Below are 26,129 nucleotides of genomic sequence, written 5' to 3' on the forward strand. Positions count from 1 at the left end.
GAGGCAGAGGTTGCAATGAGCCAAGATTGCGCCACCGCACTCCAGCCTGGGCGACAGTGAGACTCTAAAAAAAAGGAAAGAAAGCAGGAATTTGCCCACCCCCATGTGGAAACAGCTCCACTTGATTAAATTGATAGTGTGGGAAAAAAAGTCAGAAAAGCCAACAGGAACACTCATTTTAATGACTTGCAGGTTCTTGAAGGAACATAAAACTTCTTCATTTAATTAAGCGTATAATAAAGGCACTATTTTCAAAAACTAGCTTGTTTTTTAATAAGAATTTTTAAAGGATTATTCGAGTAATATGTTTATTATAAAAATGTGAAAAATAGAAAAAGAACAAAATGAATAAACTAAAAATCCCCTGTAATTTCTCCAGAGCTTTTTAAAAATGCTTAAATTATATATGTGTGTGTGTTGTTGTTGTTGTTATACTTAATACCTTCAACAGCTTTCCAGGTTATTAAATAACATTACTTTTTATTGTTGTTGTTTTTGGGACAGGATCTCACCTATCGATAGCCCAGGCTTGAGTGCAGTGGTGTGATCACAGCTCATACAGCCTTGACCTCCCAGGCACAATCCATCCTCCCACCTCAGCCTGTCCAGTAACTAGGACTACAGGGACACACCACCACGCCTGGCTAATTTTTATATTTTTTTGGTAGAGACAGGGTTTTGCCATGTTGCCCAGGCTCATCTCAAACTTCTGGGCTCAAGTGATCCATCCAACTCTGGCCTCCCAAAGTGTCGGGATTACAGGCCTGAGCCACCATGGCCCAGACAGTAACATTACTTTTAATGGCTTCTCAATATTCCATTATATAGTTGTACTGTGATATACTAATTAATACCTCATTGTTGGACATTGACATTTTTGCCTTTTGAAATTATCATTATAGACCATTCTGGATGTTCTCAAGACAAAACCCTTAGAAGTGAAACTTCTCTGGCAAGGGGGATATAGAATTTCAGAGCTTTTGCTGTATATTGCCAGATTTTCCTCCACCAGCATTGAGTGTCCATTTTTCTTGTCATTGCTGTGTAATTTCATTTGTTTATCTTTGACAAACAAATTTGTTTATCTCATCTTTCAAAACCAAAATTGGGCCAGATGTGGTGACTCATACCTTTAATCCCAGCAGTTTTGGAGGTCGAAGTGTGAGGATCCTTTGAGAGGATCACTTGGGGCCAGGAGTTTGAGATTAGCCTGGGCAACATAATGAGAACCCCCGTCTGTAAAAAAATTTTTAAAATTTGCCAGGTATGGTGGTACATGCCTGTAGTCCTACTTACTCAGGAGGCTGAAGCAGGAGGATCACTTGAGCCCAGGAGTTTGAGGCTGCAGTGAGTGAGCTAGGATTGTACCACTGCACTCCAGCCTGGGTAATGGAGCAAGACCATGTCTTAACAACAAAAACAACAAAACCAAAAACTGAAACCTTAAGAGTTTTACTTTATTGGATAAGTGAAGATAAATGCTTTTTTTTTTTTTTTTTTTTTTTTTTGAGACAGAGTCTCACTCTGTCACCCAGGCTGGAGTGCAGTGGTGCAATCTCAGCTCACTGCAGCCTCCGCGTACAGGGTTCAAGCGATTTTCCTACCTCAGCCTTCCAAGTATTACAGGCACCCGCCATAACACCCGGGTTATTTTTGTATTTTTAGTAGAGATGGGGTTTCACCATGTTGGCTGGGCTGGTCTCAAACTGACCTCAGATGATCTTCCCGCCTTGGCCTCCCAAAGTGCTGGGATTACAAGCATGAACCACCATGCCTTTTTTTTTTTTTTTTTTTTTTTTTTGAGACAGAGTCTTGCCCTGTTGCCCAGACTGGAGTGCTATGGCATGATGTCAGCTCACTGCAACCTCCACCTCCCGAATTCAAGCGATTCTCCTGCTTCAGCCTCCCGACTAGCTGGGATTACAAGTGCCCACCACCACACCCAGCTAATATTTTTGTATTTTTAGTGGAGACAGGGTTTCACCATGTTGGCCAGGCTGGTCTTCAAACTCCTGACCTCAGGGGATCTGCCCACCTTGGCCTCCCAAAGTGCTGGGATTACAGGCGGGAGCCACCACACCCGGCCTGCCTTGCCTTTTTTTTAATTTTTAATTTTTTATTTTTATTTATTTATTTATTTTTTGAGACAGAGTCTTGCTCTGCCCCCAGGCTGGAGTGCAGTGGCGCGATCTCGGCTCACTGCAAGCTCCGACTCCCGGGTTCACGCCATTCTCCTGCCTCAGCCTCCCGAGTAGCTGGGACTATAGGCGCCCGCCGCTACGCCCGGCTAATTTTTTTTTTGTATTTTTAGTAGAGATGGGGTTTCACTGTGTTAGCCAGGATGGTCTCGATCTCCTGACCTCGTGATCCGCCCACCTCGGCCTCCCAAAGTGCTGGGATTACAGGCGTGAGCCACTGCGCCCGGCCAACCTTTTTTTTAAAGAAAGGCATATTTTGGGGGTAGTTATCTAGGGAGTTATAAATCTCACCAGAAAGGCAAGTAAGCACATGATTTTGATCTTACCATATTGCACTGAGCCCAAAATGCGTATTTTTCCCCACCTTTTAACATCTTTGAAATTGGGATGCATCTTTTTTTTTTTTTTTTTTTTTTTTTTTTGAGGCGGAGTCTCGCTCTGTCGCCCGGACTGGAGTGCAGTGGCCAGATCTCAGCTCACTGCAAGCTCCGCCTCCCGGGTTTCCGCCATTCTCCTGCCTCAGCCTCCCGAGTAGCTGGGACTACAGGCGCCCGCCACCTCGCCCGGCTAGTTTTTGTATTTTTAGTAGAGACGGGGTTTCACCGTATTAGCCAGGATGGTCTCGATCTCCTGACCTCGTGATCCGCCCGTCTCGGCCTCCCAAAGTGCTGGGATTACAGGCTTGAGCCACCGCGCCCGGCCGGGATGCATCTTAAGATTGGCTTGTCATAATTTAATTGGCAGTATTTTTTTCTTATTGTTACATTAAAATATTGGTGGGTAGGGGTCAGATCAGTTACAGAAGAAACAAAAATGAACATGTTGAATGCATAGCTAAAGATGCAGACTTAATACAGTGCCACTGAAACACTTGAGATGCTTATCAGAGAATCCTGGTAGTACACATCATTATCCTAACAGTGTTTCACTTTATCCTCTAGGAGATACAGTAGGATTTCTGTTAGACTTGAATGAAAAGCAAATGATCTTCTTTTTAAATGGCAACCAGCTGCCTCCTGAAAAGCAAGTCTTTTCATCTACTGTGTAAGTAGCTCTTCTCAGTCAAAAATTTGAGTAGATGCATGGAATGCCCTTTTCTCTAGGAAAAAAAAGTCTTGTCCATTTATGTACGTAATTGTGATGAGAAATTGATTAATTTCAAGTGATTAGGAACCCATTTGATCAGACCTAAAACTATCCCGAAGTTTGATACAGGAAGATAAGGCACAATATTCTCTGGTCACAGACTTGTGTGGGTTATAAACACAATCTGTCACTCTTCTGCCAGGGTAGGACTGACTCACCCTGCCTTTCTGAAAACTGTTCTATCTATTAACTCAATTTTGATTTTTATTAATTCTGTTGGCCTCTGTACTCGTTTTTTTTGTAGATCTGGATTTTTTGCTGCAGCTAGTTTCATGTCATATCAACAATGTGAGTTCAATTTTGGAGCAAAACCATTCAAATACCCACCATCTATGAAATTTAGCACTTTTAATGACTACGCCTTCCTAACAGCTGAAGAAAAAATCATTTTGCCAAGGTAAGGGATCTGCCCAGGCTATCTCCAGACTATCACATGAATCTTAGGAGAAATTCAACAATTTATAATCAAGTTTAAAAGAACATAACCAATACATTTTGAAAACCTGAGTAAAATGGATGACTTTTCAGGAAATATAAATTATTAAGATAGATCCCAGAAGAGATATACACAAACCAGTTATTGTGTATATCTGTCCCCAGAAAGCACCAGACCCAGGTGATTCCACAGGGGATCTCTACCAAATCTTTAGGTAATAGATAACCTTATTGTTATTTAAAATGTTACCAAACCCAGAAAGAAGGAACACTTTCAAATTTTTTTTGTAAGATAAATAAGATTGGTATAAAAATCAGAAAAATATGACACATGTACACACAAAGAAGCTGCAAACTAACTTCACTTGAATGTCAGTGTCAAAATCCTAAATATTAGGAAATCTAGTGCACCTTTTTAACAGACTCGGTTTTATTGAAACAGACTTTTTATGTGGTTTTAGCTGTGTGGCAAAGATGACAACAGTGTTCCACAACCATCAGTGAATACCATCTTGCATAAAATTTCACAACCCTTATTTGACAAAAACTGTGTTTGGCATTAATTTATCAGATGAATGCCTGCTTTGCTTCCTTGTGAGATGAATGTAGTCTATTCCTTAGGCTGGGGAAAGACTCCAGCTGCTTCCTGGTAATTACTTCAAGTTGAAGCTTATTTCACAATGTGAGCTAAAGTTTATCATTTTAAACAGAGCAGCTGCCTGTTTAAAGGATATTCCTATTACTAATACCACATGTCTTATATCAGTAAGAGAGCCTCTCTCAACAGGCAAGGCCAGCATACTGGCCATGACATAGCTAATGTCGCACTGTTATGCCCCAAAGGTATCTGTAGCATAATCCTAGCTCTTGTTTTGACTCAAAAAGCAGATCTGCAAGCAGCGCTCTGGGCTGTGCTTCACCTTGGACTCACTGTCTCAGTGTTTCAATAGTTTCCAGATGAACTAGAAAATGGCATGATGATGGTAGCATTGTCTGCAGCAGCAGAGCCTCGGTAATAGCCCAAGAACATAAGGGTTGCGTATGTTCCTGCTCAGGGTTCTGAGGTTAATTCCTAGAACTTTTCATTCAGCCTCATCCTTGGTGCCTGACAGAGATTCTGAACTTTAAATTCCTCTTGGCCAAAGTCTGAGGGGACATCTCTCCCTTATCTGTCATACCCCATTCTTTTTCATCTAGCCTGCCTTTTCCTTGGATGAGGCCCACAAATAAGTCTTCTCACATGTACCCTAAAAGGGACAATTGATCCATCTAAGTTCCCCTGGGGACTGGCCATAGTTAAAATGCTTCAGCATTTAGTTAACCGCTCCTGCAGAATCAAACCTTCCAAAACTCAGATGGCAATGGGCATCAACTGTCAGAAAGTCTCATTTTATGGACAGCTTATACACACTCTCTTGGTAACCATGTATATAAATTTGGTACCCAAAGTTCATCTTGTCTTGAATAAGAACAGCTGAATTTCAAGCTAGGTCAATCCTGTGCTGTCTTTAGACTGTTTTCTCTGATAGTAACAAGAAGAGTTGTCAGGAGCCTAATTGAGTGGCCACCTTAGTGCCAACCTCCTTCTTGCACCTTGCTGCCCTTAACATTCCAGTTGTGCTTAATTATAAATTGTGGCATTAAGTATGAACTTACTTAAGACCATTTTCTGTACCGTTAATATTTTCATCCTGTGTTCCAAAAATTTATATTCAGTGATACTTTATATTCATTGGAATATTACTCCTTTCTGGCATCAGGGTAGGAGATCATGGTCCTGTTACTACTAACTGGGATTTTATAAATTGTTCTATGTTGTATATACTCTCTGTCTCTAATTCTTCTTCCATTCATTCTTTTTTTCTTTAACCTTTTTATTATGGAAAATTTCAAATACATACAGAAGAAAAAAATAATAGTATGGTGAAGCACCACATACCCACTCTCAGCTACAAGTCACCCACTCACAGCCGCTGCTTCTCCTACAGTCTTCTCTCATCTCTGTTTTTTTATTTTTATTTTTTTGAGACACGGTCTCATTCTGTTGCCCAGGAGTGCGGTGGCACAATCTCAGGTCATTGCAACCTCCATCTCCCAGGCTCAAGCGATCCTTCCACCTCAGCCTCCTGAGTAGCTGGGACTACAGGCATGCCAACACACCCAGCTAATTTTTGTATTATTTGTAGAGACTGGGTTTCGCCATATTGCCCAGGCTGGTCTCGAACTCTTGGGTTCAAGCTATCTGCCTGCCTCGGCCTCCTAAAGTGCTGGGATTACAGGCGTGAGCCACTGTGCCCGGCCCCTCATCTGTTAATAACGACTTTATCATCCCTGTTTTCCTGGCCATAACCGTAGCCTGGGAGATGGAGGTTGCAGTGACCTGAGATTGTGCCACCACACTCCTGGGCAACAGAGTGAGACCCTGTCTCAAAAAAAACAAAAATAAAAATAAAAAAACAGATGAGAGAAGACTGTAGAAGACCTTACTTTCTGCTATTCCCACATTCAGCAAATTCCCCTCAGCAAATCCAGTAGGCTGTGCCTTCAGAATATATCCCAAATCCAACTACTCATCACCCTCACTGCTGCTACCATGGTCCAAGCCTCCACCATTTCCTACCTGTATTATTTTTGTCTTGCCTTCGACCTTGTTCCTCCCCAGAACCTCTTCAGTCTATCCAACACAGCCTCCAGAATGATTTGTTACAGCGTAAGTCAGATCGCACACTTCTCTGTTCAAAAGACACCAGTGGGTGGCTTCCTATTCACTGAAGGGAAAAGCCAAAACCTTTCCGGTGACCTCCCGGGCCCTGTACAATTTGTCCTCTCCCTTCCCCATGTTACTTTTCTGACCTCTTTCCTACCCTCTCCCATTTTCTCATGCTCCTTCAGTCACCCTGGCCTCCTTGCTGCTCCTGAAACACACCAGGCCTGTGATAGCTTTAGGGGACTTGCTGTACCTGCTACCCAAAATGGTTCCTCCAAACAACCACAAAACTCACTTCCTCACTCCCTTTACCTCTTTACTTAAATATTACCTTAGTGAGACCTTTCCTGGCTGCCGTATTTAAAATTGTTTTAATAACTCCCCACCTCTGATGTGTACACTCCTTGTCCTTCCCATTTTCTCTTTCTTCATAGTATTTATCAGCATTTAACACTGTATTTTACTTATCTTGTTTATTTCTGTCTTCCCCCACTGGAGCATAAACTCTCCAAAGGCAGGGATACTTTTTTAGTCCTCTGTTCACTGCTGAATCTCTAGGGCTTGGAACAGTGCCTGGCACACAGTAAGCCCATAAGTGAACTGAATAAATGCTTCATACTTCTGTTGCCTATCTATTTGGGCTGTACCTTCAGCAGAACAATTTTGCCTGTCTGCTTCCATTCCACGCTGAGTGAACGTATAATGGAAGGGTTCCAACTTGAGGTGTTTGGACTTGCAGGGAGTCTAACATGGACTGTTATAAACCCCTTGAAATTGTATAAAAACTTGTATATGTGTGTTTTTCTTGAGAAAGGCTCTATGGTTGTCAGCAGACTCTCACATATGTGACTTAAAAGGTTGAAATTTGCTGGTAACATAAAAAGAGCACTGGACTTAGAACTAAAGGATTTGAATTTGATTCCTGACTGCATGCTTTATGTAAGTCACTTCCTTGAACTTTGTCTATAAAATGGAAATGGTTATACCTCCTTCATTCCCTACTTTAGAAAATGATTATAGGATTGAAAGGAGATAGCACGTATGAAAACTTGACTGAACAATGTTTAAGGAATATATCTCACAGGTGCAGAGCATTTTCAAAACATTTCATATGCATCACTGCTAACAGGCCCCCTGTTGACAAAATGCATTTCAAATTGCTTTTTCTACTCAGGCACAGACGTCTTGCTCTATTGAAGCAAGTCAGTATCCGAGAAAACTGCTGTTCCCTTTGTTGTGATGAAGTAGCAGACACACAATTGAAGCCATGTGGACACAGGTAAGAGGATTTGTTTGGTTGTTTCCTCTTTTGTACGTTAGGCAAAGTTTCATACTGTTCTTGAATTGCTGGTTCCATAGCTAGACGAGGGCAGGTTTTTTTGAGATGGAGTCTCACTCTGTCGTCCATGCTGGAGTACAGTGGCACGATCTCAGCTCACTGCAACCTCTGCCTCCCAGGTTCATGCAATTCTCCTGCTTCAGCCTCCCAAGTATCTTGGATTACAGGCGCATGCTACTAGGCCCAGTTAATTTTTGTATTTTTAGTAGAGCCGGGGTTTCACCATGTTGGCCAGGCTGGTCTCGAACTCCTGACCTAAAGTGATCCACCTGCCTCGGCCTCCCAAAAGTGCTGGGATTACAGGCATGAGTCACCACACCCAGCCTACAATATAGAAATATTTAATATAATTACTCAAATAGGCCAGAGGCAGGAGGGGCAGTTATCACTTTCTTCAAGAATGCTGAGAGAGCATTTGTTAAAATTCTATATCCATTCCTAATGGATGAAATATTACAAAACAGAAATGAATGGAGGGATGAAAACAATATAAAAGAGAAGTGGATGGATACTTCCGTAACAATATAAGAAACACATCTATTTCAGCCAAATGCTAGCATCTTTTTATTTTTTTATTTTTATTTTTTATTTATTTTTACTTTTATTTTTTGAAATGGAGTCTTGCTCTGTCGCCCAGGCTTGAGTGCAGTGGCGCAATCTCTGCTCACTGCAACCTTCACCTCCCAGGCTCAAGCGATTTCTCCTGCCTCAGCCTCCCAAATAGCTGGGATTACAGGTGCCCGCCACCACACCCAGCTAATGTTTGTATGTTCAGTAGAGACAGGGTTTCACTAGCTAGCATCTTTTTAATGGTGACACGCTCCCGGAAAGCATTTCAAGATATACAAAATATACAAAACTCAGTCGCTTTTCTAGCTATATGTATAAATAGCAGCCAATTAGAACATATAATTGGAGATCCCTTTTACAGTGGTTAAAAAAAAAAGGCTAAGAATACATAGCAAGAAATATGTAGAGCATATATGAAGAAAACTTTTAAACTACCAAAGAGTATAATAGAAGACTTAAATAAATGAGTCCCTTCTTGGATAGGAGGACCTCTCAGTATTGCAACGGTGACAGTTTTCTGTAAACTCTTAAGTTTAATTTGGTCAGCGTAAAAAGAGCAACATGATTTTTTTCTGGAACTTGACATGCTGATTTAAAAGTGTAAGGCAAGAAAATTCTGAAAGTTATGGAGATGACAGCCATACCACATCTTAAAATACATTAAAATAAATGTTAGTAGTTTGGTCCCATTACTATTATGACAGGAATGACAGAATAATGGAATACAATAAAAGCCCAGAAATAGAACTAAAAATGAAAAGTTACCATATGACAAAGGCATTGTGTCAAAACTGTGGTAAAAGATGGACTGTTTGGTAAATGATTCTGGGATAAATGGCTTTCTGGGGAGAAATATTATATCCCTACCTGTATGTACACATCTGTATGTATATGCTATGCACGTATAGAGTGTCTGGAAGAATGCATATGAACTTTTTACTTGTTCCTCAGACTAAGACAATTGAGGATCAGAAGTGTAAAATTTACTTTTTATTTAAATATTCATTTTTTTAAACCATGTATAATTATTAACCCTTTCAATGAACAAACTTGTTAACATTTTAGATTTAGTTGGCAGGCAGTTGGGGTTTGACCTTTTGAAGCATTAAATTGACTGGCTTTTCTGTGTTTCTCCCCAGTGACCTGTGCATGGATTGTGCCTTGCAGCTGGAGACCTGCCCATTGTGTCGTAAAGAAATAGTATCTAGAATCAGACAGATTTCTCATATTTCATGACACATGTGAAGAGGCATCGTGGACTTTTTTCTACTCAATTCCAGCCAATGTTGAAAAGAAAAAGAAAAAAAACTCTCTAATCAGTTGTACACATACTGAAACTTATAGCCATGGCCAGATTTTATGCTAAAAATGGTAGTTTGTCAAAGACAAAATTCTCTTAGAATCTAATCCAACTTGCCAGCCCTGAGAAAATCCCTTTAAGGCCACGGAAAGCTGAATGCTAGCAGCCAGGCCTGTGGTACTTCCATGAAAAACCATAGGAGACAATGCCCTCCCAAGTACTGAAATCACACTGGAATCCTCCATGTTGGGTTCATTTGATTGTTTAACACAGGACGTGTTGTGTCATTCTGAAGTTTTTATTTGGGGCAGAAGTCTTATATGGAGATGTAAATGACAGCATTTCTGGGTTATGCATTACTTCTCACTGGTTGGAGAGACACCGGTGCGTTAAGCATGGATATTGCATTGCAAGACTTGAATCTATAAACATTAGAATCACACAGTCAGTACTACAAGCAAAACAGAGAACCTGAAAGAAGGTGCACAGACTGTAAGAAAAAACCCAAGTTTGTGATATTTCAGTGATTCCAAAGAACATTCTAGGTTTTTTGTTGTTTTATTGTTTTTTGGTTTTTTTTTTTTTAACTGCAGAAAATTGGTGGTATTTTCACATTCATAGTGTTCCTATCCAATTTCAATACCCACATTTTATGAGGAAAAATGTTTTACCAATGCAGAAGGATTTCTTAAATTAGCTGTAATGTTAGGTTGGAGAAAATTTGGGATTTAGGGTATTTTTAAGGTACCATCAAATCAGATTTGTTTTTTTGTTAAAAAAAAATTTTTTAATCAGTATTGTTTTTACAAGTAATATACTTTGAAACTCTTGAACTAATAGTCTCACAAACTCTAGAGGACAGTCTGAGAACACGTATTTCTATTGTTCTAAATAAATACATGTTTTCGAATAGTAAGTTCAATCATGAATTATTGACTATGTCTTCATCAAAAGTGTTAATCCCTCTCAGGGTCTCCGGTGAAGACCTCAAGAGTTTGGTTTTTTCTCCCAGGAAATTGGAAGGTAGAATTGTAAATTCATAGAACTTCTTTTATAATGGTGTACCTCTGCAGCTGCCTTTCAATTTATGCCAAGTCCTTACAGAGTTTATACTTGAATAGTAAATATGTCTTCTGAGTTTTACAGTGTCTTAAACTCAATGCACATTTTTTTTTCTTCTTTTTCCACCCCTTCTTGTTTGTAGTTCATTATACCTGTCCTATTACAGAGCTGATTTCCTTCCTGGCTGTACATGTTGGGGTGCTGGATTTTTTTCCATGTCTTTAGTCTTCCATAAAACCAAACAAATATATATATATATATAAATATATATATGTAGATACCTGTTCTCTTCTTTAGCTTGTGGTGAATACAGTAATTTGCATTGAAGAATAAAACATCTGTTGCCTTTTTTGACTAAGATTTCACAACTTTCATTGGTATATACTGCTAGGTTCCAAGACATTATACTCTCAGACTTTAAGGGCCACTTTTGGGAGTAGGAGAGAATCAAGTATTAGAATTAAGAATAAGGCCAATCACTTACTTATCCAGCAGATTGTTATTGAGCACCTAATATGTGCTGAGCACTGTGCCTATGTGGCATACAAAATACCTGTTTGTAGAGCTTATGTCTAATAAGCTTGTCTAATTGTCTATTATTATGTCTAATAATAACTTGGAAGTGGTCCAGCTGAGACTAAAGGTAGTCTGTACATTTAGTGGAGAGAGGGAAAAATAGATGGAATTAATAGATAATTTGCCAAGCAAAGGAATGCAGGAGCCTAACAGCTTTCTAAAAATCTACCCTTGAAGTTTGTTCCTAAGGTGGGGAGAAGACAATATATTTGTGTTTATTGTAACAAATTTGTAGTGGAAAAGAATAGGGTCCTAGAGAGAATGAGGGGGAACTAATTTAGATAGTGGTTGGAGTGTCAGAAGAAACCTCACTGAGGAAGTAACATTAGTGAAACTTAAAGGAGGAAGTAGGACATAGCCTGGCAGAGACTGAGGACTAGCTTCTAGGACTGGGTAGCTAGGCGAACACAACATTATAGGCAAAGGCACTAACTGAGGAAGAACGGGTCTCAGTGGGTTTGGGGATCAGATGGAAGGCCCCTGTAACTAGAAAAATAGGAAGCAAGTAGGTAGAGTAGGTAATGCTACAGTGTTGAAGAGGCCAGGGAACTGCTCATGAAGGCTATGTGAAGGGTTTTCTATTTTATACTAAGTGCAGTAGAAAGCAAAGGTGTTTAAGCATGGAAGTGCCTTGATAATTCTAACAGATGGCTCTGGCTTCTATTTGGAGAATGAAATGGAGGAGTGGGGTGAGCTGGGGGTAAAGGATAAGCAAAATATGTAAATAGACCAGTAAAGAAACGTGTGGTCCAGCCGAAACTAAAGGTAGTCTGTACATTTAGTGGAGAGAGGGAAAAATAGATGGAATAAATAGATAATTTGCCAGGCAAAGGAATGCAGGAGTCTTAACAGCTTTCTAAAAATCTACCCTTGAACTTTGTTCCTAAGGTGGTTTACTTTTCCTATTCTTAACTTCTAGATCATAAAACAAAAGGGCTTCAAAATGAAATTGGTCAAATCATCCAGGATGGAAGCTAAGTTGTAAACGTGGAGCCACCTCCAAGGGAAAGACAGGAATTCCGTATCAAAGAAAAAACTAGGGGTTAGCAAGCTATGTGGAAAAGTAAAATCATACATCCATATTCTGAACTGAATGTAAGCATTTAAGAGAAAAGCTAGACTTTTACTACTGATAAATTGTTACCAGGGAGAAAAACAAAAAATTATGGTATTTTGTCAGGTGATTCATTGGGGAAATCCAGCATTTCAGCCAAAAACATTGTAATGAATTAGTCCCTTTTTAAAATGACATAGAGCAGAAGTCATGGTGCCATTTGCAGAGTGCCAGGAAACAATGATTCACAAAACTGACACAATTTCACTAGCAGAAAATGACTTTTACACAAGTTTCAACCATCTTGAATGTGTATCCACGAAAAACCAACTTAAGATCAGGTCTTTCCAAGATTGCCCATTATTTACCTTTTGCTATTCACTCAGAATTATTCCTGGTGCCAACCCCCAAAGGGTTTAAAAAATGAGTATTAATGGAAAAACATTTAGTATATTCAAGTCAACTTTTAATTTTGCTACAAGTGGAAAAAGACCATTCTGTATTCAGGAGAAAACATGTTCTGATTTCCAAGAATATGGTTTAACAACCCAGGGATTAGGGGCTATACAGCATGATGGTTGAAATAGGCCTTTTGGGTGGGACTGGACCCAGGTCCCACTACTGCTTGGTTTTCCAGACTGTAAAGTGGAGATACTACCCACCTCATACCGGTTTTTTGTTTTTACGGGGTTTCAAATATTTCAAAAGGAGACGATGTATTTATAAATGTTTAGCACACTATCTGATACATCCCTGAGTGGGTACTTTTTATCTTTATCCCCATTTGTTCCTAGAGTCAATAAGGGTGGTGAAATGGATTAAAAGATGGCCACAAATTATTTGACATCCCCCCCGTCAAGAAATGAGGTTTATGTCCACTCTCCTTAAATTTGGGTGGCTCTGTGTCTGCTTTATCAGTGGAACACAGTGGAAGGGATGCTGTGCCAGTTTCCAGTACCAGGCCTTTAAGTGACTGCCAGCTTCCATTTCTGTGTCTCTAGAAACATTTGCTCTTAGACCCAGCACCATGGTGTGAGAAAACCCAAGAATCCCCTGAATCCTATACATGGGGAGGAACTTGGACCCCCCAGCCCCCGGCCCCTGTTCTCTGGCCAATGTCCACAGCTGAGAGCCAAGAGCCAACACTAATTTGCCAGCCACGTGAGTAAACTCCTTGGAGGGAGCTCCTCTCGTCCATTCCAGCTGCCCCAGCCGACACCAACTGGAATAGAGACTAGCTGGCCCTGCCAAGCCCTGCCCAAATTACAGATTAGTGAGCAAAATGGTTATTTTAAGCCACTAAGTTTTCAGGTTTGTAACAGCAATAGATAACCAGAACAGATCAAATCAAGGTGTGTTCCTCCTCCACTCCATCAATGACTTAGGAAGGGCAGGCAAATTCATTTTGTCCAGAAATGTGTGGTATATAGAGAAAGGTCACAAAGAAATTATCTGAGTTTGCTGTGGAGCTGTGTGACCAGGGCTTGACTAAACTCAGTCCAGTAATTCAGCAAACCTTTTAAAATGCCTATCTTCCACTTGGTGCTAAACAGAGCAACTCATAATTGATGTCACCTGACCGGGCGTGGTGGCTCACGCCTGTAATCCCAACACTTTGGGAGGCCAAGGTGGGCAGACCACCTGAGGTCAGGAGTTCGAGACCACACTGGCCAACATGGTGAAGCCCCATCTCTACTAAAAATACAAAAATTAGCCGGGCGTGGTGGTGCACGCCTGTAAGTCCAGCGCCACTGCATTCCAGCCTGGACGACAGAGCAAGACTCCGTCTCAGAAAATAAAATAAAACAGGCCGAACACAGTGGCTCGTGCCTGTAATCCCAGCACTTTCGGAGGCCGAGGCGGGCGGATGACCTGAGGTCGGGAGTTAAAGACCAGCCTGACCAACATGGAGAAACCCCGTCTCTACTAAAAATACAAAAAAAATTAGACGGGCATGGTGGCGCATGCCTATAATCCTAGCTACATGGGAGGCTGAGGCAGGATAATCCCTTGAACCTGGGAGGCAGAAGTTGTGTTGAGCCAAGATTGCACCATTGCACTCCAGCCTGGGCAACAAGAGTGAAACTCCGTCTCAAAAAATAAATTAGTAATAATTGATGTCACCTTGGTCACAGCTGTCACACCCAACTGTGTCTTTGTAACCATCTTTGTTCCAAATCCCACAGATATCTATTTTACGTCCATTCAGAGATGCCTGCTAGGCCGGGCGTGGTGGCTCACGCCTGTAATCCTAGCCCTTTGGGAGGAAAAGGTGGGTGGATCACCTGAGGTCAGGAGTTCAAGACCAGCCTGGCCAACATGGTGAAACCCTGTCTCTACTAAAAATACAAAAATAGCCGGGCGCGGTGGCGGATACTTGTAATCCCAGGTACTTGGAAGGCTGAGGCACGAGAATCGCTTGAACCTGAGAGGCGGCCAGCCGAGATCATGCCACTGCACTCCACCCTGGGCGACAGAACATGACTCTGTCTCAAAAAAATAAAAATAAACAATGTCTGCTAACCCATTCTGACAGGCCACCTGACCCTCAGTTCATACCTTAAATCCCTCTAGTTTCTCTAGTCATATACCACACTTTGGCCAAAAGGTATCATGCAACTAAAGAGACACAATGCTTAGTTGTCCAATCAAGAGAAATCAGCTCAAACGAATCCTTTGTTTCAAAGTTTGGCAGTTTTGCAGAGGCCTTTTCCTGAAAAGTATCTGATTCCTGATTGCGTGGTTCGAAACAGTTCTTCGACTCTCCTCTTGTATAATTAGTCAAGAAACCAGTTATTGCCGAGTAAGCTTTATGATGCTAACATTATAATGCAAATTACAAGACATCTACTTCTTGCGATGGCGCTTCCTTCCACGAGGGGTAGGAATTGTCTTGAAATCAGACGTCAGCATCACCTGGTTCTAAGGGATAAAGGACTGGCTCTCCAGCGACTTGGCAACTTAGAAGCGCTCTTCAAACGCGCCTTAAACTATTTAATTTTCCACACTCTGGGAGGCGCGATTTATTCTCGAGTTGCGAGTGAGGAAATTCAGGCTCGTGGCTTCGTTTCCTTCATCCGTAAAATGGAGCGACTTGAGACTGAGTCGCCACGCAACGGGGACTTGGCCAGGCCCCGCATCCCTCCGCATTCCCTCCGGGACTTCCTCTCCCTGTCTTGCCCCGCCCCGGCATCGGTGACGCGCGCCTGTGATTGGCTGTCGGCCCGCCGTGAGGCAGCGGAAGGGGTTGCAGTGGCCATGGTGACGGGAGGCGGGGCGGCAGTTACCTAGGCCTGGACCTGCGGCGGAGGCTGCGCGCGCAGAGGGCCCGGCGGGGCGTAGAGGCCGGGCGGAAAAGTGGACATTGCGGGTATCCAAGGCGGGGCCTGGTGCGCAGGCGCTGACCCGACCTGGCAGTGAGCGGGCCGCAGCCTTGACTGAGAGGCCTTAACCCCGCAGGCCGCCGCGACCTGCATGCGAGTTGGGCCGCGGGCGGGATAGGAGCCTACTCGGGGCAGGAGCCTACTCGGGGCGGCGGCGATGGACGCCTTAGAAGAAGAGAGCTTTGCGCTGTCTTTGTGAGTAGTCCCGCCAGGGGGCAGGTGACTTGGGGACGGGTACATCGGGCGTTTGCCCGGGCCTGACCCTATAAAACAGGTGTCGTTAGGGGCGGGGCAGGGTGGGGACCGCCAAGGCGCCGTCCCAGCCCCAGGCCTTCGTTTTGTAGAGTACTAAGGCCGCAGGTTTCAGGCCCCGCAGGGCAGGAGTGCGAGGCGGGTGTCACCGTTGATCAACACCTCCATCACAATCCCCAGCCGCCAACCCTCAGCTGTCAGCAAAGCCTGGCGGGGTTGAGCTGCCGAGGCCCGGCCCCGCGCCCGAGGCCCTTCCACGCCTCCCTGGCCCCCGCCTCCCGGACTCCTGACCAAATGACCCCCCGGCAGGTGTTTCACCCGTGCCGGGTTCATGCTCACAAGCAGACAGGTATGGGGTGATAGCGAAGAGCATGGAGAACCAGTTTTTATTAAAGTGGAGTCATGACATTGAACGTTCATGTCACAAACGTACCGAGTGTGTTTTCTTCTGTTTGGACTTACTAGATTAGACAGTCATTCTTATATTGTTGAAGATGGGTGATGGGAAGTTCGTTTTGCTTCTCTTTTTTTCCTCTTGTGCATGTTTGAAAACGTCCATACTAAAAACATTTTTTTAATGCATTATTTGAAATAGCACCTAATCCAGGCATGTTTTTCAGCTCCTCCGCCTCTGATGCAGAATTTGATGCTGTGGTTGGATATTTGGAGGACATTATCATGGGTAAGCTTTTAAGATACTGTTTTTAAGGACTTGCTTGCTTCTTCTTTAAGGACACTGAAATCAATTTGGAGAGTTAATTTTAAAAAGAGAAAACATCAAGCTGCCTGCAATTTTTAATGTAGCACAATGTAATACTTAAGTAAAGGCTTACTGCAGTTTGTCTTAGAAACAAACGGCCCAGTACTCCTGAAAACATCTAATTAAAGCATAGATTCAGAGGCCTGAAAGGGACTGACTCAGGTAATGGGGCCCCAGTAGTGTGGAGTTCTTTGCAAAAGTATAGGAAATAATGATCTACTCTATTTCTTATGTAGGATGAGAGCAATTTCATTTTTAGATAGTTTTGAGTTTTAACATTTTCATGCCATAAAACACGTAAAACCAGGCCAGGTGTGGTGGCTCACGCCTGTAATCCCAGCACTTTGGGAGGCCGAGGCAGGTGGATCACGAGGTCAGGAGATCAAGACCATCCTGGCTAACACGGTGAAACCCCGTCTCTACTAAAAATACAAAAAAATTAGCCGGACGTGGTGGCCGGCGCCTGTAGTCCCAGCTGCTCAGGAGGCTGAGGCAGGAGAACGTGAACCTGGGAGGCGGAGCTTACAGTAAGCGGAGATCGCGCCACTGCATTCCAGCGTGGAGGCGACAGAGCGAGACTCCGTCTCAAAAAAGAAAAAAGATACATAAAACCATAACCACAAGCACACATGGCTATAAAGAAAACAAAGTGTTAAGCTTCAGCTGGTTCTGTATTTTCCTAGGTTTTGAGTTCCTACTTGTGGATGTATTTGGGCATCCATGAAACCGGCTAAGTAACAGACAAGCAGTAACAGTCCCCAGAGGTTTAAGACAAGTATGTGGGAGGGGAAAACTTACATTTGCGAAATTCTGTTGACTTTAAGTTTTATGAGAGTTAGGAAGAGAACACTGTTACTTGGTGGTGTTGGCTGTATGGCTTAATCCATTTAGTATGAAAATTACTGACCAGGCCGGGCATGGTGGTTTACGCCTGTAATCCCAGCACTTTGGGAGGCCGAGGCGGGCGGATCACAAGGTCAGGAGATCAAGACCACGGTGAAACCCTGTCTCTACTAAAAATACCAAAAATTAGCCAGGTGCGGTGGCGGGTGCCTGTAGTCCCAGCTGCTGGGGAGGCTGAGGCAGGAGAACGGCATGAACCCGGGAGGCGAGCTTGTAGTGAGCAGAGATTGCGCCACTGCACTCCAGCCTGGACGACAGAACGAGACTCCGTCTCAAAAAAAAAAGAAAAAAGAAAATTACTGACCAATGTTTTATACCTTCAGGTATAAAGGTTCATGCCCTTAACTCCTGAATATAGATGTTTCATCATTAAGTTCGTTTACCATGTGGACTTGGGGATTTCTGGGGAATACTGAAGAATCCATTCAGTTATCTTGCCTATTATACCCTATATGCTATGGGAAAATGAGCCTTCCGTGAGCCTACAGTATTTATCCCAAGGTCTAGGTCCTTTCTGAAACTTGCCTTTTATTTTTAGAAATAATCTATTCAGTTGTTAAGATTCCTTATTCCAGGCTGGGTACAGTGGCTCACACCTGTAATCCCAACACTTTGGGAGGCCAAAGCAGGTGGATTGCTTGAGTCTAGGAGTTCAAGACCAGCCTAGGCACCATAGGGAGACCCTGTCTCAGTTAAAAAAAAAAAAAAGATTCCCTCTTCCCTATCATTTATTAAGTGTTCACTATGAACTAATCTATTTACATGAATTCTCATCTAAATTCCACTTCCAGTCGTATATGATAACTACTATAAACCATTCTTATTTTCCAGATAAATGAGAAGTTTATATGGGGTTTAGAGAAATTAAGTAACTTACCCAAGGTCACACAATTAGTAAGTAACTGAGATGCGATTTGAACCCAGACAGGCTAGCCTCTTTCAGACCCCATACTTTTAATCACTACAATGTTTCCACAGTTGCTGCTAAAGTTATATCAAAATAAGAGAGAACCAATCCATTCCTTTCCAGAAAAGTAATGTGAGGGAGTTCCCAAGCCACCCTGTGTGGATGTGGTTAAAATGGACTGAAGGATGGTGATGATCACTGCACAACAATGTGAACATACTTAAAGCCACTGAGCTGTGTGCTTCAACATTAAAATGATAAAAAAAAAAAAAAATTTGTATATCTCACCACAATTTAAAGAAAACAGGGCTGGGCGTGGTGGCTCACACCTGTAATCCTAGCACTTTGGGAGGCTGAGGCAGGCAGCTCACCTGAGGTCAGGAGTTCGAGACCAGCCTGGCCAACATGATGAAACCCTGTGTCTACTAAAAATACAAAATTAGCCCAGCGAGGTGGCACACGCCTGTAATCCCAGCTACTCAGGAGGCTAAGGCAGTAGAATCTCTTGAACCCTGGAGGTGGAGGTTGCAGCGAACCAAGATTGCACAGTTGCACTCCAGCCTGGGCAATAAGAATGAAACTCCAGCTCAAAAAAAAAAAAAAAGAAAAACAGGATTGGTCTATTTCAACATCAGGGTCCCATTTAATACCCTCTTAAAACATCAGCTTTCCTTCCAGAGACTGACCATTGAGAAAGTAGTACTGCTGACATAGATCCTGCTTACTTATAAATCATAATGGTTGGTAATATCCATTAAAAAGAATAAATTTTCCCCATTGTGGTTCAGATGACGAGTTCCAGTTATTACAGAGAAATTTCATGGACAAGTACTACCTGGAGTTTGAAGACACAGAAGAGAATAAACTCACCTACACACCTATTTTTAATGAATACGTAAGTAGATTTCTATGTCTCCTACCAGGAGGTCAGAGTTTTAAAAATTTAAATTTAGAATCAAAAGACATTGAAATTTGCTGCTTTTTAAAATATGCCACCAGTACACTGCCAGGAATCCTCATTAGAATCTGGTTTAAGTTCATTTTCCTCTGCACAGCCTTTGGGGCTATTTTCCAAAAGGCTTTCAGGCAAATATTTGATTAGCTCATCAGCTTCTTATTTAAAAGAAGTTTGACCTGGGCTTGGTAGCACACCTGTAGTGCCAGCTATTTGGGAGGCTGAGGTGGAAGAATCACTTGCGCTCAGGAGTTTGAGACCAGCCTGGGCAACAAAGTAAGACCTCTTTATCCAAAAAAATAATATAATAAATACAATAAGTAAAGTTTGGCTTATCATAGTCCTGCTTTCAATCACAGTACATGAGTTCTTCATACTTTGCATTTGCATGCTTTTGACAAACCTTTCTGCTTTCACATACTCTTTCTTTCTTCTATATAATCCAGTCATATATGCATGACTATTAAGTAAAAGTGAAAACTGAGACCAGGATCACTAACTATTTGGTAGAAAAACCAAGACTGGAACCCAGGAACCTCAGCTCGTCACCCTTGGGTCTCTATACTTTACCCTGAGGCCTCTTGCAGCCCCCTGGGATTCTGTCTTTTTTTTTTTTTTTTTTTTTGAGACGGAGTCTCACTCTGTCGCCCGGGCTGGAGTGCAGTGGCGAGATCTCAGCTCACTGCAAGCTCCACCTCCTGGGTTTACGCCATTCTCCTGCCTCAGCCTCCCGAGTAGCTGGGACTACAGGCGCCCGCCACCTCGCCCGGCTAGCTTTTTGTATTTTTTAGTAGAGACGGGGTTTCACCGTGTTAGCCAGGATGGTCTCGAACTCCTGACCTCGTGATCCGCCTGTCTCGGCCTCCCAAAGTGCTGGGACTATAGGCTTGAGCCACCGCGCCCGGCCCGGATTCTGTCATCTAAGAATCCATTTCAGCCTCCAAGACTTTATTTTCTTAACACAGAAGCATGACATAAACAAACCTGCCCAGAAGGAACCTGTGACTGCCTCCATGTCCATATGTTCTGTTTACACAGATGCCCTCTACCTAGGAGGCAAAGCCTCCATTTATTGCATCCTGCACTGGGTTGTGGGTGTGGGCACTGTGCTACTCACTGTCTCCACCTGTGTCAGAGCATTCACCCTGCTACAGCATCATTATCAGCTAATGCTTCTCTTCCACATCAGGCTGAGTTCTCCAGGACAGGAGCTGTGTTTTGGTCCTCTTTGGTATCCTTGGCACTCAGTGTAGGTTATGGCACACAGACCTCAGGAAATGTTTAGGAAGGGCTGGAGGGCAGGCTTTCTGAAAAGAAGTCTTGTTTTCCCAAAGTGTGGTCTCACCAAAATCCTTTCCACTGTTGCAGATTTCTTTGGTAGAAAAATATATTGAAGAACAGCTGCTGCAGCGGATTCCTGGGTTCAACATGGCAGCTTTCACCACAACATTACAGTGAGTTGAGCTTGACTGATTTTTGTGTTTTGTTTTCTCACTTTCTTCCTTCCCTAGGCTGACCAAAAGACCCTCTTGTTTTGTTTGTTTTCCTGTGCATGCCCTTGGTGGTTAGGTCCTGTGTAGGAAGCCCTCAAACCTTTTAATGAAATCTTGAAAAGACCAGGCAGTGGCTCACACTTGTATTCTCAGTGCTTTGGGAGGCCAAGGGAGGAGGATCACTTGAGCCCAGGAGTTCAAGACCAGCCTGGGCAACATAGTGAGGCCCCAACTCTACAAAAAATAAATTAGTTAGGTGTGGTGTTGGATACCTGTCGGCCTAGCTACTCAGGAGGCTGAGACTGCAGGATCCCTTGAGCCCAGGAGTTCAAGGCTACAGTGAGCTATAATTGCACCCCTGTACTCCTGCCTAGGTGACACAGCAAGACCCAGTCTCTTAAAAAAAAAAAAAAATGCAGGGGGTGGGGCTGGGGTGAGGGAAAGAAAAACAAAAGCAATCTTGAGGACTGTCTCATCATTCATTCACGAAACAGCCGTCTGTTCCATTTGCAGGCACCATAAGGATGAAGTGGCTGGTGACATATTCGACATGCTGCTCACTTTCACAGATTTTCTGGCTTTTAAAGAAATGTTTTTGGACTACAGAGCAGTAAGTTACTACTGCCTATTTATTTAGCCACTTTGAGCCACTTAGAAACTTCCAGGTAGAAATACCGAACACAAACCTCCCACGCTTCCCCCATCATTCTCCCTTCAAACTGGCCAGTATCAGTCCAGCAGCTGATGAGGCATCAGAAGAGTGAGCTGCTATTCTACTGTGGCTGGGACCTTCTCATGTTTTCATGAACGAAGCCCCAGGTACCATCTTAGAATTCCTAATCAGAAGGACAGAACCCAGAAAGCAGGTCTCAGGTCTCATTCTGCCTTGCCTTTCTTTTTTTTCTTTGAGACAGAGTTTTGCTCTTGTCACCCAGGCTGGAGTGCAGTGGCACGATCTTGGCTAACTGGAACCTCTGCCTCCCAGGTTCAAGCGATTCTCCTGCCTCAGCCTCCCGAGTAGCTGGTACTACAGGCACCTGCCACCACGCCCAGCTAATTTTTGTATTTTTAGTAGAGATAGGGTTTCACCAGGTTGGCCAGGCTGGTCTCAAAACTCCTGAAGCATGGTCCGCCTCGGCCTCCCAAAGTGTTGGGATTACAGGCATGAGCCACTGCACCTGGCCCTGCCTTGCTTTTCTTACAATGCAAGCTCTTTATAAGAAAAATAGGAGACTGGATATGGTAACTCACACCTATAATCCCAGCACTTTGGGAAGCCGAGGCAGGCAGATGGCTTGAGCTCAGGAGTTTGAGACCAGCCAAGGAAACATGGCAAAACCCTATCTCTATGAAAAATACAAAAATTAGCTTGGTGTGCTGGTGTGCACCTGTAGTCCCAGTCAGCTACTTGGGGGGCTGGGTGGGAGGACCGCTTGAGCCCAGAAGGTTGAGACTGCCGTGAGCTGTGATTGCCCCTCTGCAGTCCAGCCTGGGTGACAGAGTCAGACCTTTTGTCAAAAAAAAAGAAAAGAAAAAGAAATGGTGTTGGGTATGGTGGTGCATGCCTGTAGTCCCAGCTACTTGGAAGGCTGAGGCAGGAGAGTCACTTGAGCCTAGGAGTTTGGGGCTGTGTTGCACAGCAGTGATGCCTGTGAATAGCCACTGCACTTCAGCCTGGGCAACATAGCAAGACCCCTATCTAAAAAAAAAAAAGAAAGAAAAATGTTTTCCAGTGAAGGGAGGTACATTTTAAGAGTGTACTTTAAGAATGACCAGGGCCAGGCTGGACACAGTGGCTCGTACTTACAATTCCAGCACTTTGGGAGGCCAAGGCAGGAGAATCACTCAAGCTCAGGAGTTCAAGACCAGCCTAAGTGACATACCAAGACCCTGTCTCTACAAAAATAAAAAAGTTAGCCAGCTGTAGTGGTGCACACCTGTAGTCCTAGCTACTCAGGAGGCTGAGGCAGGAGGACCATTTGAGCACAGGAATTCCAGGCAGCAGTTAGCTATGATCAAGCCACTATGCTCCAGCCTAGGTGACAGAGCAAGACCCTACCTCTTTAAAAATAATAATAAAAAAAAATTAAGACTAGGGCAGGCCAGTATTGAGCAGAAATGCAGAATAACCAATAACCTGTGTTCCCTTCCTATGTACTCTGGAGGTCCACGTTCCCACCTTCAGCTGTGCCTTCGCCATATCAGAGGCAAGATTCCAAGCCAGGGCTCTTTCTAGTCCTTCCTTTTGGTTGTTTTCTCATATAGGAAAAAGAAGGCCGAGGACTGGACTTAAGCAGTGGCTTAGTGGTGACTTCGTTGTGCAAATCATCTTCTGTGTCAGCTTCCCAGAACAATCTGCGGCACTAGGTCCTACCTCCAGCCAATGAATGGGATCATTCTGGATGTCACCAGCCCAATAGGCCCAGCTCATGATGACAGAACACATCTTGGAAAGACTGACTCTGTTATGTAACTCATTTATGTTAAGTATTGATAGGTCAAAACCAAAAAGACCTAACCCTCCTGGACCTATTTCTCCTGAAACACCTCTTGTATTCATTAACCATAGTACTCCTCCCCTCCTCAAGTAGACACCTCTCTCAGGAGCTTCTGGGTCAGATGCCTCTGGAGCGAGCCCATGTCAAGCACTCCACCTGGGGGGTCCTTCCCCAGCATACCTGCTGGTGTGTAAGTGTGAACTAACCCACTGCCACCACCCTCTGTTCCAGCAGCCTCTGCATGAATCTTTGTGCACTTGCACCTCTTTTTCACATGGGTCACAGTTTCAGTACTTCAGCTGCAGTGGGGTTCCTGATTTTTATCTAGGGTGTTACTCAAGCCCGGCTTGAGATTTCAGAATCTCCTGTGATCACATCTTGTCTTGGCTGTAGGAATCAACAGAAAGAGATATCCTCTACATAAAAGCTCCATATGAAAAGCTACTCCTAGTGTTAACATTTGCAGTCCTTGTGTCACTGTCTTCTGGTCCTGATGTAGTCCCACTGTTTCTAGATGTCTCTTTTAGCATTATTTTTGGGAAAAAAAAAATATTTTTATAGATGAATACTCAGGCTAACCTAGTGGATGTGATCTTGGAACTTCCATGATTATCCACTTAAAGATCAAAGTATTATATGCTGTTTGCTTTTTAGGTGTTAGTACTGTGAAGGCAAAAATGCTTTCTACATTGGCATTCGTTCCTATTTTACTGGGCACCTGTGAATGTATGCTGTGTGCTAGAAATAGACTAAAACATTCTTATAGCATGTTAGTATGTTTGCTGAAAATCCTTTCTGTATAAACCAGTTTGTAAGGTTCTCTGGGTTGGGTAGGGACTCTGCAGTTTCTTCCTGTCAATATATCTCTTACTAAGATGGTGTTCCACTGTCCAGCCCAGCATGAGTAGCAGCAGGTAGGGCACAGCTTTACTGGCTGTTTGTATGCTTTGGTTTAGTGCAATGTGTGGTAGATTACTTATCAGAAAACATATATGTCATTTCTAGAATGAAGAAAAAGCATAGTAGTTCAATTCCCAGTGTGTCCCTTTGATTTTTTTAATAGTAAAAATAATCTGTACTGACTTTTCACTTGGCCATTCTGGTTTTAAAGGACAAGCTATAAGCTTTACATAAGCTCTGTTTTTCTGTACTGATGTGTCACTTATTAAATACTTTTGTACCATGAGTAAAATTTGAGGTGTTTTGCAAGAACCACCATTCTCAATGAGTCGTACTCTTTCTTTAATGTAGCTACTGCCATCAGGTTATTATTGCTTTGGTCTTTTTTTTTGGCGGGGGGAGGGAGGTGCGGCTAGTCAAGTAAAGCAATGGGAGTAGAGAAAGAACAAAGAAATCTGCCACTGGTTGTGATCTATTAGTTGTAAACACCACTGCACTCGCACCAGCCCGCTTTGGCCCTTTAAAATCACTCTCAGAGCCAGCTTTTCAAAATACCACCTCTCCTGGGCTTGCTTTTTCCCTTGCTTTGTCTATAAATGAGACTGTCCACCTCAGCCCAGGCAGGTTGGGGGCACTTGCTAAGACCTGTGGACCAGCCTGCCTGCTTGAGAAAAGGCCAGTGGACAGGTCCAGAGATTAAATGATGAAAAAACGACAATAAAGGCAAATTGATTTTTCACCCTTTTTTTTTTTTTCTTTTTTTTGGGGGGGGATGGAGTTTTGTTTTTGTTGCCCAAGTTGGAGTGCAATGGTGCAATCTTGGCTCACTGCAATACTCGCCTCCTGAGTTCCAGTGATTCTGCTGCTTCAGCCTCCCAAGCAGCTGGGATTATAGGTGTCCACCACCAAGCCCAGCTAATTTTTGTATTTTTAGTAGAGACAGAAATTCACCATGTTGGTCAGGCTGGTCTTGAACTCCTGACCTCAGGTAATCCACCCGCCTCCCAAAGTGCTGGGATCACAGGTGTGAGCCACCATGCCTGGCTGGTTTTTCACCCTTTCTGCTCAGTAAAAAGGAGGCAAGTCTGTTGTCACTTAATATTATAAGTAGAAGTTCTGATTTATTTTAAAATAAACTGGCAGCCTGTCTCTCCATCCACAGACACTTAGACTGTGATGTCAGGTGCCACCTTTGATGGGGCTCCCACCTGGCCTGGGGTAAGGAAGCCCCAGTCCTCTTGCTTAGGACTCCTCCCCAGTGAGAAGCAATAGTCACGCGAACTGCTGAGCCTTAGCATTGACTGAGCGCCTTGAATGTTCCCCCGAAACAGGCTTTTTGATTCATGTCGGAAACATAAGAGGGGTGAGCTCTCCAACTTGCCTGCGATTTTGTTTTGCATTTAAGTGCACTGTCCTTCCTTAAAACCAAACTCTTATAACTTACTCCTGGAAGGACTAATTTATTATTCAAACTCAGAGAGACTTGAGAGTAAAAAGTGATGGTATTAATATTTATACCAGGGCCAGGTGTGGTATCTCAGCACTTTGGGAGGCTGAGGCGGGAGGATCACTTGAAGCTGGGAGTTTTACGACAAGCCTGAGCAATATAGCGAGACCCAGTGTCTACAAAAAAAAATCAGCCGGGCGCGGTGGCTCACGCCTGTAATCCCAGCACTTTGGGAGGCCAAGGC

The 26,129-nt window shown here is 43.3% G+C and overlaps 2 protein-coding genes across 6 annotated transcripts in view; both read left to right on the forward strand.

The window, feature by feature from the left end:
- Positions 1–11,092, forward strand: part of RSPRY1 (ring finger and SPRY domain containing 1) — a 51,759-nt gene extending 40,667 nt beyond the window's left edge. For 2 of the 5 annotated variants that reach the window (XM_033218500.1, XM_033218499.1), the window contains 4 exons: positions 3,140–3,242; positions 3,589–3,741; positions 7,661–7,765; positions 9,535–11,084. In XM_033218500.1, the coding sequence (XP_033074391.1) occupies positions 3,140–3,242; positions 3,589–3,741; positions 7,661–7,765; positions 9,535–9,631 (458 nt within the window). In that variant the 3' untranslated portion in view covers positions 9,632–11,084. Of the gene's footprint in view, positions 1–3,139; positions 3,243–3,588; positions 3,742–7,660; positions 7,766–9,534 lie in introns of all 5 variants that reach the window. The other 3 variants (XM_033218498.1, XM_033218501.1, XM_033218502.1) reach the window with 2 other exon arrangements.
- Positions 11,093–15,660: 4,568 nt separating this feature from the next.
- On the forward strand, positions 15,661–24,763 carry ARL2BP (ADP ribosylation factor like GTPase 2 binding protein). The gene is made up of 6 exons (XM_033218520.1): positions 15,661–15,965; positions 16,643–16,704; positions 19,381–19,487; positions 20,916–21,001; positions 21,554–21,650; positions 23,306–24,763. Exons 1-6 carry the CDS (start codon positions 15,928–15,930, stop codon positions 23,405–23,407), a joined length of 492 nt encoding a protein of 163 aa, XP_033074411.1. The 5' UTR covers positions 15,661–15,927; the 3' UTR covers positions 23,408–24,763.
- Positions 24,764–26,129: the final 1,366 nt, after the last annotated feature.

The sequence above is a fragment of the Trachypithecus francoisi genome, unplaced genomic scaffold, assembly GCF_009764315.1.
Source record: "Trachypithecus francoisi isolate TF-2019V2 unplaced genomic scaffold, Tfra_2.0 Lachesis_group10, whole genome shotgun sequence".
Taxonomy (NCBI): domain Eukaryota; kingdom Metazoa; phylum Chordata; class Mammalia; order Primates; family Cercopithecidae; genus Trachypithecus; species Trachypithecus francoisi.